General features: G+C 47.9%; 1 protein-coding gene across 1 annotated transcript; it reads left to right on the forward strand.

Annotated features, from left to right (window-relative positions):
- Positions 1–1,381: 1,381 nt before the first annotated feature.
- FOXF1 (forkhead box F1) lies at positions 1,382–10,336 on the forward strand. The gene is made up of 2 exons (XM_048516203.1): positions 1,382–2,608; positions 8,708–10,336. The coding sequence occupies exons 1-2, from the start codon at positions 1,531–1,533 to the stop codon at positions 8,863–8,865; spliced, it is 1,236 nt and encodes a 411-aa protein (XP_048372160.1). The 5' UTR covers positions 1,382–1,530; the 3' UTR covers positions 8,866–10,336.
- The last annotated feature ends 10,726 nt before the right edge of the window (positions 10,337–21,062 follow it).

The raw sequence follows: 21,062 nt of genomic DNA on the forward strand, positions 1-21,062 counted from the left end.
ATTCTTGGGGGGGGCGGATTTGCCCTCCGGCTTCTTCCCCCCCCCCCACCCACCCGTAAATATATGAGTCCAAAGGGACAGGCGCGCTCCTGGGTTGCTTTGGAGAAGTTTCTTGCTTTTCCCCTTTTTACCCTGCAGGCCCCAATCGACGTTCGCGGGGAAACCACTGGCTCGCGAGTATTCCCGATTGGTTTTCCATCAGGGGCAGCGCAGCAGAGTGTGTGTATCTTGGAAGAAGGGCCGAAAATGAGGAGATCAAGTAATCTTTCAACGCCTCTCGACCCACCAGAAGTGCCTCGACCGGCTGGCCAAAGCTCTTGCTGGGCACATTTCAGAGAGTTTTTTTGAGGGGGGGGGAGAGATGGGGGGGTTGGCAGAGGGCTCAGCCGCCACTCCACCCCCAGTACCTCGGCCCAGACCCTCAGCACCCATTCATTCACCAGTTTCGCCCCACTCCGACCCCACAGGTTGAAACACCACCCACTCCTTTCCGCTCCGCATGGCCTGTTTGCATCTCCAGCCCAGGTTTCCTTAGGAGAAGGGCTCAAGGCTGCAGGATCGCGGCCTAAGTGCCTCCCCCCCCCCCGGAAGCCCCGTTGAAAGGAACAGGAGGAATTCCGATCACCCCCCCCTTACAATCTCCCCCCTTCCCTTAATATGAATCGGAAATACAGTCAGTCATATCACGGGGTGGGGGGCGCGGGTGGGACCTGTCAGTACGCCATCCCGACATGACTCGCGTGTTTGTGGCGGAGGAATTCTGCAGGAAACATTTCCGGGGGGGGGGAGTTCCCTTCTTTTCTAAGGTGGGGGCGTGTGGGGGGGTTGCATCAGCCCCTTCGGTGGGCGTTGGCTGAGGAGCCCCCGTAAGTGCCCACCAATGTGGAGCGGAGGCGAGGCGAGGGGGGAGGGCGGAGGAGGAGGAGGAGGAGGGGGGGCGGCCGCGGGGGGGAGGGGCGGGGACGTCCTCCTGCCTCTGACGTCGCGCTGTCAAGAGCCGCCAGGCGCCCGCGGGCGCGGGATAAAGTGAACGGCAGCCGCCGGGGCTGGGGGCAGAAGCTGCCGCTCCCCGGGCCGGGAAACAAGGAGGTCTGAGAGGCTCGAACCGCCGGGCCGGGAGGAAACGGGGGGTGGGGGTGGAGAGGAAGGCTGCCCGAGCCTCCCGCCGAGCCTGAGAAACCGGGAGGGGGAAGGCCCGAGGAGGAGGAGGAGGAAGAGGAGGAGGAAGGGCACCGAAGAGGAAGCGGACCCGTTTGCCGGCCTGGGCCGCTGGATGTAGCAGCGAGCGCGTCGAGGGGGACACCGGACTCTTTTTCCCCTCTCGATCGGATTTCCAAGCGAGGCGTCCAGGGGTGTCCGGGCACCCCCCCCTCCCCCCCGTTCGGCTGCTGCGGAAGGAAGCCGGGCAAACCTCGACGGGAGGGGCCCCCAAGGCAGGCCTCCGGTGGTGGGGGATCCGCGCACCCCTCCCCTCGGTCCCCCGGCGCCGGTCCTGCGGGGAGGGGGCGGGGGGCGCCCCCGGCGCTGCCGATGACCGCGGGCCCGCCGCGCGCCCCTGCCTCCGGCCCCTCCGCGCCTCGCCCCGCGCCTTTCCCCGAGGCCGGGACGCCCCCCATGTCGGAGAAGCCGCAGCAGCAGCAGCAGCAGCAGCCGGCCCCGGCCATGGAGTCCGCCTCGTCCACCACCTCGTCGACCCCCAGCAGCGGCGGCGGCGGCAGCAGCGGCAGCGGCGGCGGCGGCGTCGGGGGGGCCCCCAAGGCCAAGAAGACCAACGCGGGCATCCGACGGCCGGAGAAGCCGCCCTACTCGTACATCGCGCTGATCGTGATGGCGATCCAGAGCTCGCCGTCGAAGCGCCTGACGCTGAGCGAGATCTACCAGTTCCTGCAGGCGCGCTTCCCCTTCTTCCGCGGCTCCTACCAGGGCTGGAAGAACTCGGTGCGCCACAACCTGTCGCTCAACGAGTGCTTCATCAAGCTGCCCAAGGGCCTGGGCCGCCCGGGCAAGGGCCACTACTGGACCATCGACCCGGCCAGCGAGTTCATGTTCGAGGAGGGCTCCTTCCGACGGCGGCCCCGCGGCTTCAGGCGGAAGTGCCAGGCCCTCAAGCCCATGTACATGATGAACGGCTTGAATTTCAACCACCTCCCGGACGGCTACGGCTTCCAGGCGCCCGCCGGGGCCCCCAACACCTTGCCCCTCGACGGCGGGGCCCTGGGCATGATGAACATGGAGGGCATGGGCTTGGCCGGCCACTCCATGCCCCACTTGGCCCCCAACGGCGCCCATCACTCCTACATGGGCGGCTGCGGCGGAGGGGCGGGAGGGGGCTCGGTGGGGGGCGACTACGGCCACCACGACGGCTCGGTGCCCGCCTCGCCTTTGCTGCCGGGCGGAGGGGTGATGGAGCCGCACTCGGTCTACTCCAGCACGGCCCCGTCGGCCTGGGCGCCCTCGCCGGGCCTCAACAGCGGGGCCTCCTACATCAAGCAGCAACCCTTGTCCCCTTGCAACCCGGCAGGCAACCCGCTGCCCACGGGCCTGTCCGCCCACTCGCTGGAACAGCCTTACTTGCACCAGAACAGCCACAACCAGGCGGAACTGCAAGGTAAGCGGGGGGGGGGGGTAGGTAGAGGGGATCGGGATGGGTTGGAGGGATGGGGAGGAATCGAGGCAAAAAGGTATACAGCAAGGTGGCCGCCGGGGTCAAGGGGAAGCGCCCAGAAAATGGCAGATCGTGTTGGAAAGGTGTTGGCGCGGAGTGGAAGACAGACGGCAAGTCGTCTCGGCGTGCCCGCAGCTGCCCAATTGAAAGCTGAAAACCAGGGCCGGGCAGGGAGGGAACGCGGGTACCTGGCATCGACAGTGGGGGGTCGCCAGTGGGCTTCTCTCCCCTCTTTGGTAGCCTTCAGAAGAAGCAGACTGAGGCAGGATATGGCCTCTGTCAATTGCGGCCCACGGGCCAAATCACTGAGTTATCCCTCCTTGAATGAGTCCGGAATAACTATCAGGCTTCCTTCTGGAATACTTTTCGCGAATGTGTGTTTCTTTGAAAACAAAGAACGGTTCACCCAGACAGGCCTGCTCGAGGGGGATATTTTCTTTGCACTCTGGCGATTTAACAGTATTCAGGGGTCACTCCTCCAGGACAAGGGATGTTTTGAGTCCTCCGAGCAGGCGAAGAATTCCTTCACTTCTTCAGAAGGGTTCAGGGGAAAGGTTAGAGGTGGGCCGTTCCAGATCGACCGAGGCTGAGATCAGGGCGAGTCTGACACCCGAAGGAGAGAAAGGGAGACCCGAATATAAGACGACTTGTAGGCCCCTTCAGCACGTACAGAATTAGGCACTTTCAATCCACTTTCACAGTTGTGTACAAGTGGATTTTGCTATTGCGCACAGCAAAATCCAGCTTCAAAGTGCATTGGAAGTGGATTGAAAGTGCATTATTCTGCTTGTGAGGAAGGGGCCCTGGAGGGGGGTGGGCTTTGAAGAACCTGGGGCGAAGGTGGCCAGAGATCCCAAAGTGTAAAGGGACAGGCGGATATTCCAAGGAGTTCTTTCCAGCCCCAAGACTGCATCTTGTTGCAGTTCGCTTATTCACCAAGGGAAGATTTGGGAAGGGGGGGGGGAGGTGTCTTAGTGGAACTGGGGTTTTCAAGCCCCTAGAAACTCCACCCGGATAGAGTCTGCGCCAGAAAGAAGTTAATGCCATTGGTAACGGGAGAAAATTCTTTTTGTTCAGCGCAAATCAGATTTATCCTGTGTGGAAGTGGCGAAACTTTCTTCCCCGGCGCTTATGAATTCAGGTCAGCTGACCAAAGAAAACTGCCTCCAACCACGTTATTATTTATCGAGAACTATTCAAAACAATTGTTTGAGGCCGACTGACTCCATCAATAGACATGAATAAAACCTGTGTGTTGTACCTTTAGCAAAGCGTGTCAGGGACCAAAGTCCCATATGGCCACATCTGATGCCCACGCGTCTATAGTACAGGCCAGGTTGGACTTAACGCACTTTGGTATCTGTTCCTAGCTGCGCGCAAAACTTCATCACGCTCCCAAACTACTTGGATTTAATCAGGCGTGTGCCATCCCTTATTTGCATTTTCTGTTGGGGCTGCAATTACCCGAATAAAAATATGCGGAACCGGCAGAGACCCTTCTGAGACCCCTTCCACACACGCAGAATGAAACACTTTCAATCCACTTTCACAATTGTTTGCAAGTGGATTTTGCTATTCCGCACAGTAAAATCCAGCTGCGAAGAGCATTAAAGGTGGGTTGAAAGTACATAATTCCGCATGTGCGGAAGGGGCCTGAAATTCAAACCAAAACTTGTTAGCTCCTTCCCTAGCTTTCCTTCCTTGAAGCATGTGGTTCCTGGGCACAATATATCAAAGTCTGCTAAAACTGCTGGGGTAGGGGGGAATCTTCGTTGGAAGACAGAAAAAGGCAGGCTAATTCGTGGTGCTGGCATTTGGGATGAGAAAATAAATACACACAATGCCGGCGACATCAGATTTAAAGGCCGCTTCCGCACATGCAGAATAATCCACTTTCAATTCACTTTCAGTGCATTTGGCAGCTGGATTTTACTGTGTGGGAATAGCAGCAAAATCCCCTTACAAACAATTGCGAAAGTGGATTGAAAGTGCATTATTCTGCGTGCGGAAGGGGCCTTAATGGCATGGCACTGAGGTCCAGTGGTTGGATCAAGGGGAAACCAGACCCGTTTATGTCACCTTTCAGCGAGCTGAAACTTTTGGTGCGTATTTTTGTGGCCTCTTTTAAAAAAACAAAAAAACCCTAACATGGCTACCCCCAAACTAATCGGAATAAACGCTAGGGGAAAAGTCCAGTCGCTAGTAGGAGCCGCTCCAAATTATCCTCTCCTTTAAATGCCCAATTCCCTGGGAAAACGCAGCAATGCGCAAAACTCTCCAAATTGTTTTCCCCAAAGGCGCACTGTTGGGGAGCGTCGCAATAACGGCGCTAGAATTCCGATTTAAGTTGCAACTTCGGCGGTGCCGCCTTCTGTCGCTTTCTCTGCCAAGACAAGCGCCGGCCAAGAAGTGGCCGGATCGAGGTTTGCGCTCAGGGGAATCCCTCTTGCGCGCTCGCCCCAACGCCAGCCGCCCTTTTGAACTCTGGTTGGTAGACAAAACAGCTCTCCTTGTCTCCACAGCTGGGGGTGGTGGGAGATGTATATTTTGTCTGCTCGCTCTGGAGTGGACCCCCCACCCACCCACCCCTTCACTGATCTTCCCACTCCCAAACTTCCAGGCCTCGCTTTGGTGTGAACCGGGTGCCTGGGCATCATCCAACCAATCTCGGGGGGCCGCTTTCAGTTTGGCCAAACGAAACCTGCAAACCTGCACGACCGACTTTCTGGAGCAGAGAGAAGCGAATTCGGATTTGAAAGGGACAGGCCCCTGCGCTGAAACGGAGTTTGAGGTTTGGGGCTGGGGCTTTAGCTAAGAGAAGATAAACTGGTTGTTTTAAATAAATATACTGGAGGACAATTTTTTAAAAGTTGCATTTCGGAAGTCCACGCCAGTGTCCGGAGAATTTGCTTTTAATTTTTTTACCCCGTGCAAAAAGGGCGTTAGCATGAAGTTTAGAACATAGAAGGAGTTGGGCCCACAAATATACTGCACAAATCAATTAGCCATAAATGTTAATTATTTCTGCAAGCGGCTCCTGCGCTGTTTTGAACAGCAGAGGGCCTTCGAATATATATACATTTATACATATATATTTAAAAAGTTCTGTATTTGCACCACTGGATGGATCTAGCCGGATGGGAAGTTACTCCGAAGTCGCCTAAATGGGGCCAACTTCTGGTCCTGCTTCGGTTTCGGTGGTGGTTTTCGCCTCCGTGAAGGTGTTTTCTGGGAAATCTTGAGGCTGGTTTTATGCAGCAGACACCAACAAAAAAACAAACACCATAAAGGAGAATTAAATCCAGCAGGATGCCTTAAAGATGGCTTCTCTGGGGGGCTTCAAACATGACATGAGGCGCTTGGCTGCAAATGGAGAGCTTATCTGCCCTCTTCTCTTGCTTTACTTGCATTCCTTTTCACAGTTTTTGCACCCTGTTGGCTTTTAAAAAATATTTTGGCACGGGAAGGAAATTGGGACATGTAGGTCAGGAACGCCTGAAGTTTGGAACAGTTCCCTCCTATACGGTTTGGCACTGGCTAAACCAATTTGGAAACTGGAGAACCCTTTCTTTTCTTTTCTTTTTCTTTTTTTAATAAAAAGGCCTTTGAAAGGAACTCGAAAAACAGCTAGGCAGAAAATGGCGCATATTTTTCACAGCAGATCGCCTTGACCAGGGGCAGAACAAAAATTAAAAGAAGAAAATAGTGAGTCGATCTCGGTTTATTTGTGACTTAGCATCTCAGAGAGCCGCAAGGTTCTAACTTTCCAGAATCAAAGTTCCTTTCCTCAGATCCTATCCACTCTCAAAGGCCTGAAATCCTGAAAATCTCTTGGTCTTGAAGTTGCTAGTGGACTCAAATCTAGCTCTTCCACAGCAAACCAATATGGCTTCTCTCCCCAAGCTTTTATTTACAGACACGCCCAGGACTTTCCAGTGCCTAAAAAACAAAACAAAACAAAAAGATTTGAAAGAAATTTATTCCCTCAATTTTTTAAAATCCTATCTGCAAAGTTTGGCCTACAGTGTTCAGAATTAGTTGTCTGTATAGGGAAAAAAAATTGGTACTGTGGAAAGAAAGCATTTAAAATGCAATTCTGGGTGGAAAAGGAACTGCATCTCATATCGGAGTACAGATAATCTGGAGGCTTACTTTCTCATTGGGGCGGTGGTTGTTTAGAAACTGATGTTCCAGGCTAATTAGCTTTTACACTGAAGTAACTCTCTCTAAACACAGATGGGGATTTGTGGATAATCTTGCCCCCAGTTGCTCTTGGAGAAAGCCCGGGCCTGCAGCATGAAGTCAGGGTAAAAGGGTGCATATCTTGTCTTGCACAAGGAGGAAGAAATATCTGTCTTTAATAAAACGCTTGTTTGCGGTCCAAAATTCGATAGGTTTTGTTTATATCCTTTGCACGCCTCTTTGTTAAGAGTACAGAACTGATTTAACCCTTCAGATCCAGGGAATCTTTCCCTTTTTGGCTTCAGTGGAGATGATGTCCAATGGAATAAGTATACCAAATCTATACATAAAACTACCCTCTGATGGGGGGAGGGGGTGTTGTGGAATATATGTTCTTCTCCTTCCTTGGCAGGAAACAGACAGTCCCATCCCATCCTGCAATTCGTATTTGGGCACAATTCCCATCTCAGTCAAGTGGGAATTTCCGTAGACTTAGAACTACGGAGTCCAGGTCGATAACATGACCGAACTGGGCCTGGACTAGGGATGGAGTATTTATTCCAGAAGACGGCTTTCTCCCCTCCCCGCGAAGTCCCAACCCCAAGGATAATCTTGGACCTGTCAGAGACAGGAGCCAAAGGATCGTGGCTTTTCAACTTGTGTGACTTTTGGAATGAAAGGGATTTTCCAAAGCAGGAGCAACATAGGAAAAATATATATATAGCAGTTCTACTAAGTGTTGCCACACTGCTGGGCACGGCTACAGCCCCTCTTTGACTGTACCCTTTGGTCCTTCTTGCTTAGCCTTAGGGGACTTACAGTCACCGAGGAAACTGTGCAGGTCATTTGATGCAACTAAGTCTGTTTTGGTAGGAAGCATAATTCTGTTGGCCTGTTCTCACTGTCAGTTCTTGTGCATGCCAAAGTCCTCCCCACTCCCCAAAAAAAGTTTGCTTCTTGATGCCCTCTTTTAATTGAAGGTGTCAGAAACTCAAATTCCAGTTGGTTCTGGTGGGTTTTCCAGGCATGTGCTCTGGCCCTGCCCTCATGCAATCAACCTGTTACTGGATTATGATCCAGAAAACCGGGTTTGATTCCCCACTCCTCCACCTGAGTGCAGAGGCTTATCTGGTTCACCAGATGTGTTTATGCACTCCTACATTCCTGCTGGGTGACCTTGGGCTAGTCGCAGTTGTTTGGAACTCTCTCAGCCCCACCTGCCTCACAAGGTGTCTGTAGTGGGGAGGGGAAGGGAAAGGAGCTTGTAGGCCACCTTGAGTCTCCTTACAGGAGAGAAAGGTGGAGTATAAATCCAAACCCTTCCTTCCTTCCTTCCTTCCTTCCTTCCTTCCTTCCTTCCTTCCTTCCTTCCTTCCTTCCTTCCTTCCTTCCTTCCTTCCTTCCTTCCTTCCTTCCTTCCTTCCTTCCTTCCTTCCTTCCTTCCTTCCTTCCTTCCTTCCTTCCTTCCTTCCTTCCTTCCTTCCTTCCTTCCTTCCTCCTTTTTCTTCTTCGTCTTCTTCTTCGTCTTCTTCTTCGTCTTCTTCTTTTTCTTCATCTTCGTCGTCTTTGTCGTCTTCTTCGTCTTCGTCTTCTTCGTCTTCTTTTTCTTCTTTTTCTTCTTTTTCTTCTTCTTCTCCGTCTTCTTCGTCTTCTTCGTTTTCTTCTACTTCGTCGTCTTCGTCGTCTTCGTCTTCGTCTTCGTCTTCGTCTTCTTCTTCTTCTTCTTCTTCTTCTTCTTCTTCTTCTTCTTCTTCGGGTCTGCATCTCATGCAATTAACCTATTACTGTCCAGGATGAGATAACATTTTTGGCTCTCCCGTCTTGCTTCAAGTTACTAAAAATCAGTCTGGTTTCTTTCAGGGATCCGTTATCATTCACAGTCTCCCAGCATGTGCGACAGGAAGGAGTTTGTCTTCTCCATCAATGCCATGGCGTCCTCTTCGATGCATTCGGCAGGTAGCGGCTCTTATTATCACCAGCAAGTGACTTATCAAGACATCAAACCGTGCGTGATGTGACAGTAAGGCCGGGGAGCCGAGCTTTCTCGGGGGACAGCCGACCCGGTGACATGCATGAAAATTGAGTGGGACTATGGGACTTTTTACCTTAAACTCCCCTTGGGAAACCGTGGACTTCCTTAAATGCTAGATGCATTGTTGCTCTTGAGGTATATCAACATTCAAGCAAGGAACAGGCCTTTGAAAGACTTTGAAGAGGAGCAGGGATGCGTTGAGGATACCTTTTCTAGGGGAAACTGAACCCCGAAACTCCAAATATTCCTGTCCCTTTTCCTTTGGGCCGTTATGCCTCCAGAATTCTGATTGGAAGACTCCCAAAAAACCACATTTTTGCCTCCCGAAATCAGAGGAGCTCTAAGTTTTAAGTACGTCCAACTACAAACTCCCAAGTCGTAATTTTTCATTTTTAATTCTCGATTCTCCTTTCAAGAAAGGATTCTAGATTTTTAGATGGAGAGGACCTGTAATCCACAGAAGAAACAAATGCCTCCTATTAGCCTACGAATGAAGGTTTGTTTTCATTAGATTCCCCAGCTGGCTGTCTTTGGGTCTGCCATTCCACAAGCAGTCAGCCTCCTTCTTTTCTCATTTTGGGTCTGTGAGTAAAAGTCTATTTATGTTTTACTCATGAGTTAGGCCAACGGAATAATCTCCGGAGATCTCAGTGGGAGTCTATTTACCTTCTTCCCTAATACGAAAATGTTGATTTCGTTTTCCCAGAGATCTTTGCATCCTCCAGGTGGATTGATGGGAATCTGAAAAAAAAACACGCAATGACACACCCACACACACACATGAGAACACAACCAAATCGATGAGGTTGTGTAGACAGACTCCCCCCCCACCCCGCACATAGTACTATATTACAAGAATCTCCCATCAACCAAGCCTCTGTCCTGTTTCTAAATATCAACTCCAACATTACGAAAATAAAACAATAAAAAAGCACTTTCAGAAATAAAGGGTTTTTTTAAAAAAAAATGAAAAGATTACCAAGGCTCATGCTTTTATTTATTCAACCTTTTAATAAAACACAACAGCAGCCTTGATCGATCAGTATTCAAAGGGTTAACTTGTCGGCAATATTTGCCATCAAGATTTTGTGATTGTGTGTGTGTGTGTGTGTGTGTGTGTGGATGCGTGGGTGTGTGGATGTGTGGATGCGCATGTATGTGCTAAATAGCCATTGTTAATGTGGAGTGTCAGTGTGCCAAGACAACTTTCTCTATGTTTTATATATAATTATATATAAATATATAAATATAAATGAAGGATTCTTGTCTTCTATATTTTTTGTCCCTTTGCCTAACTGTACAGTTCCATGACACACCTATTTTAAATTACATTCTGCACTGTATTAAAGTGTAACGATGGGGGGGAAGGGCTTTAGATGCCCTCTCCCGTTTCTTTTATGTGTGTGTTTGTCCTTTAAAAAAATTAGAATGCAAATAAACAATGTATGATGTTCGTATGTGGCCTTCACGAATTGTATAAGTGGTCAATCGGTGAGCACGTGGTATAGAAATCAATGCAGCAGCTTTGAGAGAATCGATTCCAAGGGAAAATATTCAGTCATTTGAGGCTGGTTCTCCAGCCAAGCTGCCCAAACAACTGTTTGGGGCACGGGGGGGCCACATAATAAAGAGGGGCTTTGTTTGCTTCCAGCCATCATCTTCTGAACTTGCCCTGCCATGCTTTGGTTGTGTGTTCCTACACTGCAGGGGGATGGATTTGATGGCCCTTGGGGCCTCTTCCAACTCTATGATTCTATGATTCTATAGTATGTGTTCTATTTTCAAATGTGCTAAAAAGCTTCCACACTTTGGAGCTATGCTAACCTTTCTCTCTGAGATGTTCATGTCCTACAGACAAGGTTTCTAGAAAGAACAGAGAGAGATGCATTCCGAAATGCAGTCATAAGCACATCAGAATGGTCCAGACTTGCTTAGCACACCGACTCACACTGTGGCCAACCAGTTCCTCTGGCGGGCCTACAATGGCATAGAGGCCGAGGCCTTCCCTCTTGGCCCTGGGATTCAGGGGTTGTCTGTCTCGGGACGTGTGGGTTCCTTTTAGTCACCATGACTAGTAGCCACTAATGGACTTATCCTCCATGAGTCCGTCTAAGCCCCCTTTGAAACCATCTATGCCCTGACTTGAATAGCTCAGGCAAGGCCTAGTCCTGTGGTGGCGAACCTTTGGCACTCCAGATGTTATGGACTACAATTCCCATCAGCCCCTCCCAGCATGGTCAATTGGCCATGCTGGCAGGGGCTGATGGGAATTGTAGTCCATAACATCTGGAGTGCCAAAGGTTCGCCACCACTGGATCTCAAAAACTAAGCAGGGTTGGCCCTAGTAAGTATTTGGATCAGAGACTACCAAAGATTACCGGTGTCCCGACACGGAGGCAGGCAATGGCAAACCACCTCTGAACAACTTTTGCCCTGAAAATCCTATAGGATGGCCACAGGCCAGCTGCAACAACATCTGCATTTTAACTGCTTCTTGTATACAGAAGTATTTTCTTTCATCCCTACTGAATGACCGTGTCAGATGCCTTCAAATTGTAATATTTTGGGAGCGAGGAGAAAAGCTATCTCTGCTTACTCTCTTTGCCGTGTACATAATGTTATAAACCTTTGTCTCATCCCCCCCCACCCACCCTTAGTCATCTCCTTCCCAAACTGAAAAGTCCCAGACTCTGCCTGCAGTAGGCAGTGGGTTATGGCCAGGAATCCATTCTGTGTGATGCACGCAGGGTTTCAGAGACATTTTGGCACCCCGAGTGAGGCATTAATATGACAGTTCTCATCCACTGCTGTGGTTACCTTTAATAACACGGATTCCGGAGGGGTAGCCATGCCAGATCGCAGTAGCTGAAGCAATAGGCATGCGGCAGTATCCAAGTTCACATATTCGTTGCATCACAAACCAAAGACTCGATTTTGCCACCAGGGCTTCTTTTCTGCTCTAAGGAGTTTGCCGGAAGGCTGTTTCCCTGCAGACCCCAAAGTGCTAGCGGTGTGGGTTGCCCTGGTTACAATAGACCCGCAAATTTGCCTGTAGAACCTAGATTAGTGTGTGTGGGTTTGGGTGGCTAGATCTGCCAGAGTTTGGCCTGGTCGGTTCGTTCATTCCAAGCAAATTCTGCAGTTCCAGATTTTATTTTATTTTTTAAAACCGAGCCTTTAATTGATGGAGCTGCAAAGAAAAGGAACGGTTAAGCCTGCAAATTGTAATTGACTACCTCTTCCGCACACGCCAAATAATGAGTTTTCAAACCACTTTCACAACTGTTTGCAAGTGGATTTTGCCATTCCGCACAGCTTCAAAGAGCACTGAAAGCAGTTTGAAAGTGCATTATTCTGCATGTGTGGAATGAGCCTAAATATCTGGTTAGAAACATTTCTGTTTTCTAGTGTTGACTGGCCAGCACTGCATACTAGTCTTTAGGATTTTTTTTAAAAAAGAAAACATGTTATTGACATGACTCCATGCATTTAGAAATACAAAAATGAATTTAACATCCTACATTTGGATATTCTAATCCCCACTTTGCCATGAAAACTCACTAGGTGACTTGGGGCCATTCACTCTAAGCCTTACCTACCTCACAAGGCTGTCGTAACAATCAAATGGAGGGTAGGAGCGTTGCAGGGCGCTTTGGATCCCTGTTGGTAAGAAAGGTGAGGAGGAAATACCTGAAGATATAAATAACTTGAGGCCTTGAGAGTGGCTTGAGGCAAGGAAAAGGCACTGAACGGGAAATCTGCCGCCTTATTTAATTGCTCTGCCTGCTAGAGTCTTTCTTTTTACGACAGAAATATTACATTGCAAGTTCCTTTCATTACTCTTTAGGACTGCAGTTTTAACAATCAGCGTTAGTGATATCTTATCATCTTGGGATATATTTGCATACCTGCTTCAGGGCAGGCCTTGAGAATCCTGAATCTAGCTTGCAAAACAAAGTGGTTTCTTTCTTTTACAGTTTGTTTGCGGGTTTCTTTGACTTTCTTTTTGTTTTGTGTTCACACTGGCTATTCGATACCCCTTCCTGTCTGGGATGAGGGGAGGGAAGCAGGAAAAAGAGGAGAGAGGCACTCTAGCCATTCGTTTGAGTCTTAGATGGCCCAACTCGCTGGTCCTAACCCATGGGTGGCCTGCCCCAGCTTCCAAGGGTCAATTTATAAGAAAGCTGTCAGGATCTCCCAGCAACGTTTTATAATGTTTTCAGCACTAGAGCTGGACAATTGCAAATCCTCCAGGCTTTGAACTATTTCCAAGCCTGAAGACAGCACGGAAATCAATCTGCAAGCATGGCTGTTCCTTTCCATGTGAAAGCTGCGGCCATTTCCCTTGGTTTGCTCTCATTTGGCAAAGCTTTATCCTTCCCCAGATTCTGTCCTTTGGCTCCTTCCAAACATTTTCACATGAATTCAGCAAACCCCAAATGACATTTGAAAAGAGAAAGCAGATTACTGCGGCACTCACCTTTTGAAAGGGTTACTTCGAGTAGGCTGCCATTGACTTTAATCCAGAGTTTGGGCCTTCCTTGACGATACTAGATTTTACCCTGCCAAAACAGAAGTGTGCTCTCTTATGACTACTTAAACTGAAAATTATTCCAAGGGGAAAATAGGAGGATTTAGAATAGATCCACGAAAGGTAATAGTGGAGAAGCAAATATTTGAATTGTTTTCAGTACAGTCTACTGCAAAGCTTTTCACGGCATGCTGAATTTAATAACTGGAAGCTGTGCGTGAACATAACCATGCTCTGACTCATGCGCCCTTCCGCATGCCACATTCTTTTTGTAACTGTTCTGAACATTTTTCTGTACGTTTGCATCGGCCCACTAAATGGGTTGCACTTCCTTTTCTAAAATCCATAACGGGTTGGATCCAAGCAGACAAAGGCAAACATTTTGTTCCATTCTCAGAATAAATGCTTCTGTTCACAGGAGTCTTTCATGCGTAAGAGAATATCTTCGGTTCCAGCTGCAGAGATATTCTTTTTGCGGACTGTGTTGCATATAAGCCCTCCCCTGCCCCTATAACACACAGGAAAAAAAACCTATAGATTTACTGAAGGAACCCTGTGGCCCTGTTTTCAAAGCTCTGCAATTTCAAATTGACCTGCAGATGTCTCCGAAAATAATTTAAACATCTTTCACATATATCCCCAAAGTATAATCCCTGGTTCTGCAAACCCCAACTGTATATCTACCTAGTTGCCAGTCATTCCAATGAGGTTTGTGCAGGAAATAGTACTGTGGACCGTCCTATTTTCTTTCTGCTCCCCCACCGGGCACTTTCCTCCCAATCAAGCCATCTCTCAGCTGAAATCAAGCTTTGCAACATCAACTCTTTCACCTCCCCCCCCCCCTCCGTTTCTTGTTTCCCTTTTCTGTTCTCCAGACCCACCGCAGTTGGGGTCTCTCTGGAGATCTACCTCTCCCGAAGCTGTTTCTTTTCAAACCTGATTATTCTGGGCTGGGGGTAATTTGTCTCAGCTCGGTTTACAGTGAAATTATCAATAATGTTGACCAAAGCAATTAATGACACAAATGCCTGGCTGGGTGTGTATATCAAGCATTGTGTCTATTTCTGTTACGTGTTTGTTGTTTGTTTGTTTTTAAAAAAAGAATTAATAAATCAGAATGACAGAAGGGGAAGAAGAATGACCCATTCCTCCACACTGAAAGAACAAAACACAGTTTAAAAATTTTCTCTCTCCCGGGTCAACGTGGAGATATTTTTTTAAAAAAGCAAAGTATTCATTAAGCTGATCCCCCCCCCCTTTCCCTAAATAATACCTGTCAATCAAACTCCAGAGCAAATCTACGCTGGGAGCAACTACCTTGCTAGGATGTAGACATGTTTTCAGAGCTATGCCCTGAAAACCCCAGAGGGAAATCTGAAGCAAATCCGTCTTAACGTTTCATTTCGGCTGCATGCGGCCCTCTCGTTGCTGTAGCAACTATCTTTTCTGACTTCCTTTTTTTTCTTCTGAATGCTAAGTATCCCAAGGTGGGTACATGATGACTAGGCTAGAGCATATATCCCACAGGAGAAGATCCTAGGTGCCATCTCTCCAGTAAAGAGGTTATGCCAGTCTTTTACCCAGGACTTTAAAGAGCTACGAGACTCGCCATGCCTCCCTTTTTAAGGGAGAGGGAATTTTAAATCTGGAATGCTGGGCGCCAATCACATATTTCTAATTATATCTCTATTTACTGAGATTATTGTGTAAATTAAATTTCTAGTTTTATCGCTGCTTTTAAATGTTTAATTATTTTATATTGTTGTTTTTATATGCTGTACACCGCCCAGAGCCCTTCGGGGATGGGGCGGTATAAAAGCCTAATGAAATAAATAAATAAATAAAATACCCTGTTTCCCCGAAAATAAGACATCCCCTGAGAACAAGACATAGTAGAGGTTTTGCTGAAGTGCTAAATATAAGGCATCCCCTGAAAGTAAGACGTAGCAACGTTTTTGTTTGGAAGCATGCCCGTCGACCAGAGCATGCAGTTGTGGAGTGGAAAAATAAGACATCCCCTGAAAATAAGACATAGTGCATCTTTGGGAGCAAAAATTAATATAAGACTCTGTCTTATTTTGGGGGAAACACGGTATTTGCCAATCCGAGTGGACAATATTTCAGTTAGACAGACCAACAGTCAGACTTGGTGTAATGCAGTTTCATATCCATGAGGGATTCGAATCCCTCTTTGTTAAGCCTGGCAAATGGAACTCCCCTGATGTGTCTTCCACAAATTAAAAATCTGCCTGCAGCACAAGACCTGGGTCCCTTCCGCACATGCAGAATAATGCGCTTTCAATTCACTTTCAATGCACTTTGCAGCTGGATTTTACTGTGTGGAACAGCAAAATCCACTTGCAAACAATTGTGAAAGTGGATTGAACGTGCATTATTCAGCATGTGCAGAAGGGGCTCTGGAAAGCGAGTCTGAAAACTCCCCCAGTTTCTGTCTGCACCATATTGTTTATCAGCGAGTATGACCTAGGGAAAGATAAGTACAAACCTGCCTGCTTGATTTCAAAAGGAGAGATAAACATTTTCCATCAAAGTCAGCTTAGAAAAGAAACAACTGTGAGGGGACATGATGGAGGTTTATAAAAGTTGTGCATGGGGTGGAGAGAGTGGACAAAGGGAACGGTTCCTTCCTCTCCGAAAATATGAGTGCTTGGAGCCGCCCAATAAAGTTGACGGGCGGCAGATTCAGGACAAACAAAAAGAAATACTGCTTTAAACAGCGAGCAATCAAAATGCGGAATTCGCTGCCAGAGGACGTGGCAATAAAGCCATGCGAAGGCTGACGAAAGCATTATAATAGTGTGAAGAATATAATTATGCTCATCCGAGTTTACTGTTCTGCTAGTGCAAGAAGCCAGTGTCTGTGTTTTGTTTTCCATTATGAATCTGTGTTTTCAGGTGGCTGTGTTGTTACATTGATTCACTCAGCCTGTATAGCCCATAGATTGTCCTAGAATAGATGATGCAGCAATGGCCACAGGCACAGATGGTTTTAAAAGGGAGTTAGGTAGATTCATAGAGGATAGGCCAGTGGCGTAGCGTCAAGGGGATAGGGGGTGCAACGCACCAGGCGCACACCATGACAGGGGTGGGGCGGGGGTGGGGCGGCATTCCAGGGCAGCAGGGTGTGACAGGGGCACAGGGTGCACACGTGCCCTGGGTGCAATTACTGCTCACTCTGGCCCTGGGATAGGCCTCTCAGTACCTACTAGACATGGTGACCAAAGGGGACTTTCATGTTCAACCTCTGAATTCCAGGGCCAGGGGACAACATCAGGGAAAGACCTCGGTCTCTATGCCCTGTTGTTGTACCTCAGAGGAACTAGAAGAAGAAAAGTTTGGATTTATATCCCCCCTTTCTCTCCTGCAGGAGACTCAAAGGGGCTGACAATCTCCTTGCCCTTCCCCCCTCACAACAAACACCCTGTGAGGTAGGTGGGGCTGAGAGAGCTCCGAGAAGCTGTGACTAGCCCAAGGTCACCCAGCTGGCGTGTGTGGGAGTGCACAGGCTAATCTGAATTCCCCAGATAAGCCTCCACAGCTCAGGCGGCAGAGCGGAGAATCAAACCCGGTTCCTCCAGATTAGATACACGAGCTCTTAACCTCCTATGCCACTGCTGCTCCTAGTTGGCCATTGTGTGAGACAGGATGCTGAATTAGATAGATTATTTTATTCCACTGGCTCTAGAAGGGACCTCAAGGAACTATCCAAACTACCCCCTGAAATGAGACCTTTCATACCACATTTTTATCCAAGGAGTTAAGGGCAGGATATAAGATTCTCTTCTCCATTTCATCCTCACAGCAACCCTGCAAGGTAGACTCACGCTGCAATTCTAAAGAGAGTTAACTCCAGTCAAACCCATTCATTTCAATGGGCATGGACAGGAGTAACTCTCTTTAGGTTTGCACTGTTAGTTGAAAGTGAGTGACTGGTTCCAGCTCAGCGAAACATTTGAATACAGGGATTCGAATCCAGCCTTCCCTCACCCTAGGCCCGTGGTGGCAATCCTATGGCAACTCCAGTTGGCCATGCTGACAGGGGCTGATGGAAATTATATATATATAAACCTTTATTAGGCATAGAATCCATATAACAGCCAACATTGTCCAAACACACATCCCATACATGAGAACCATCGCAGGTAATCATTTCAAAGTTTCTATAAGGAACCTAGCTACAAAAGTTAAAATCTCGGAGGCGGAATTGTTTAATAGAAACGTAATCTTCCCCAAAGTAGAGTATTCATTAAAGATTACAGGACAAAGAGCAAAAAGTCTGGCCCTAGATCCCTCGTATTTGGGGCAGTCGAGCAATATATGTTCCATGGTTTGAATCACTGTGGTACAATGGGGACATTTCCGCTCTTGCAGGTCGATTTTTCGGAACCTTCCTTGTAGCATAGAGCAAGGGAAGGAGTTACATCGAGCCCTAGTGATTATCCAGCTGATGGAAATTGTAGTCCATGAACATCTGGAGTGCCATAGGCTCGCCACCACTGCCCTAGGCCAACTGCTAACACAAAACTGTCCCCATCCTTCAGCTATCTCCAGTTGGTGTTTGCAGACGTTTCCAGAGTTCAGATTTGCAGAGGCCGCCGCATTCCAGCGAGAGTCTTTTCAGTTCAGCAAAGCCTCTTGTCTCCGAAGATTTATGGTTAGTTTTCATCATGATTAAGTCCGGGGTGGCTCAATGTGTCAAAGAATAAACTGATAACGTTGGAGATGGGGGAAGATCTCGGGAGACCACCTGCCAAGAGGCCTGGTTTCCAGATGCCAGGAGGGATTTCCAGAGCTGCGTTGGACTGGGAGAAGGAACCAGCGCACTGTACTCCGTGGACGCTAAATATTCCCCAAGCCACTGAGCTCAGTCTAAACAGGCTGGCAGCACAACCTCGAATAAGGAAGGAGAGGCGGAACGCTAAAGATTCCAACCAGGTCTTCCTGCTGCAAAAGCGAATCTTCCCCTTTATGCGTTGGAATATTTCTCTCCCACCCTTCCACTGCAGACAGGATTCCTGGGGGAGGTCAGAACGAAATGCAGAGCAACAGAAGACCACCAACCCCCCAGCAGAAAAAGCCACAAAATAAAAGAAACAATAACATCAGGCGACGAAAACAAAATCAGCATCGTAAGAATTCAGGGCTGCTTCGTACTTTCCAGACCACCACGCTCACAAACTTTAGATCAGCTTTCCCGGGGTTGTTTTTACTCCTGCTGCAATGTAAGCCTTTATTGGCATATAAAAATTACAAAGTTAACTTTAACAACTTATATAATTACATATAATTTATATAAAAGCAACCAAACTTACCCAATGCTCAATGGTTACATACCTGTGTTTCATATACCGAAGCATTAATTACATCTAAAAGGAATTTGGCTACCAATTCACAGAAAATTTCATTTACATTGTTTAAAAGAAAATAGATTTTTTGATCATCCGATAGCACCTCACATTACTCCTGTTGAGAAACACTCCTTTGAGAATCCAATCCTTTTCCGTGTTCTTGTTCTCTCTTTATAATAAACCTTTTAAAATATATAGAGAGACATTTTTTGCTGTTCAATACAAGAGGCAACAAAATATAGTTCCTTCACTCACTTCTACACACTAGGAGGGCGATTCCATAGCAGCTTTTGTGACCCAGGTGTTGGAGTTCTCCAGACCCCTGAAAGTCCCAACTGACAGGCTGAAGACCACGCATTTACAACATCCCCACAAAATTCAAATCATGAACCAGAGTCAGCACGGTGTAGTGGTTAGAGCAGTGATGGCGAACCTATGGCACGGGTGCCAGAGGTGGCACTCGGAGCCCTATCTGTGGGCATGCACACACAGAGTTCGACATGTGGGGGGCAGAAAATCACACACCCCACACACACACACATCTAGGCTGGCCTGGGCCACTGAGCACAGCATGCACGCACCACGGTGAGCAGGGAGGACACGGCTGGCGGGCCTGGTGCCTGTGCTCCGGGTGGCTGCTACCCGGGGAATGCAGAGGAGGCAGAGATGCGCAGAGAGGCACAGAGTGGTTGCGAATGCGGTGACGCTTACTGTTTTCGAGGCGCTGTAGAGAGCAGGCTGGCCCTGCTCGAGCGGGTGGGGTGGAGGAAGAGGGAGCCAATTAGCTTTTTCTAAACTAAAACCTCAGCATACAGGTTAAATTGCCGGGTTGGCACTTTGCGATAAATAACTGGGGTTGGGGTTGCAATTTGGGCACTCAGTCTCAAAAAGGTTCGCCATCACTGGGTTAGAGTGTCAAGTTAGGATTCATGACACGCGGGTTCGAATCCCCGCTCTGCCATGAAAGCTTGCCAGTCTCTCACCCTAGCCTTCCTCACAAGATTGGTGGGAGTGGAAGAGTGAAGAATGATGTATATTGCTTTGGGTCCCCACTGGGGTAAATAGGTAAATAAATGAAGGAAATAAATAAACAAACCTACACTGCACTCCAAGAGGGCAAAGCACAGATAACTTTGTGGCTTCTGTTAGGCTACTGTAGTTCACCCACTAAAGAGGCAACACAGTTTCATTCGAGTTCATATTTCTGCAGAATTTCAGTTTTAAACAAAATTCAAACTTTCTGTTCTTTTTCTTTAATGATTGGAATACTATCTTTTTTAAATTTAAAAAAATCTGTGGTTTAAGCCTCACATATTTCCTCTCATGATCAGTTCTTAAACTGGATAATTTGGAAAAAGAAAAGGAGGGAAGAAATATCAAAAAGTGCATTGGAACAAAAATTTCTGGGTGGAGGTATTAAATGGGAGTCACAGTAATCCATAGGATGTTTTAATGCAACTCTAGCACCACCTGCTGGACATCTAAAGAGCTGGTCACGGCTAGGAAGAAATTGGGTCCCCGAAAGCCAATCCTTTCTAATTCTAACCCAACCTCATGCAACTTTACTCAGAAGTAGGTACAAGAAATCAGCATCATCACTTGGAAACTGATATTTAAAAGATACATTATGGATATGTTATGCTCAGCTGACGCTGCCTCACATTAAACTAGACGGTAGATCCGCCCAAGCCAATTTTATTTGTTTGTTTGTTTGTTTGTTTGTTTGTTTCCTGCCCTCCCCAGCAGGGCTCAGGGCAGCAAACAATAAAACAGTAAAAACAGCCACAACAATAATACAATAAAATCAGTCGACAATAACAGCAACAGATGGCAAAAAAAAAAAAAAACCTCCCTCCAAACCCAGAGGAGGCCAAGATGGTGATATGGAGATCAAATGCAGCAATCAACCCGGCTGGCCAGATGGAAATGCCTGGCGGAAGAGCTCCATCTTACAGTCTGTAAATAGTACAATAAGCAACGTAAGTAATTTAAACCAGAACAATAAATAGTTAACATTTACATAGTTTAGCTATGCTGGTCTGCGATAGAACAGTTTGATTTGAATCCCGTAACATATTAAGTTTTGCAGAATGAAAGCCCCCTTCCTTGTGGGTTTTGGTTTTGGGATTTTACTCTGGGCCCATTTGCAGCCTCTTCCAAAATCATGCCGTTCCAGTTCATTTAGGCGGGCTTCACCTCAGTTTCCTGGCACTTAAGGTTCTCAGTTCCCACCAGAGTGGAAATTCATTTTGCAATGCCAAAAATAGCGTGCCAGGCCCTTGA

Source organism: Sphaerodactylus townsendi, linkage group LG14 (genome assembly GCF_021028975.2).
Source record: "Sphaerodactylus townsendi isolate TG3544 linkage group LG14, MPM_Stown_v2.3, whole genome shotgun sequence".
NCBI classification, from domain to species: Eukaryota; Metazoa; Chordata; class Lepidosauria; order Squamata; family Sphaerodactylidae; genus Sphaerodactylus; species Sphaerodactylus townsendi.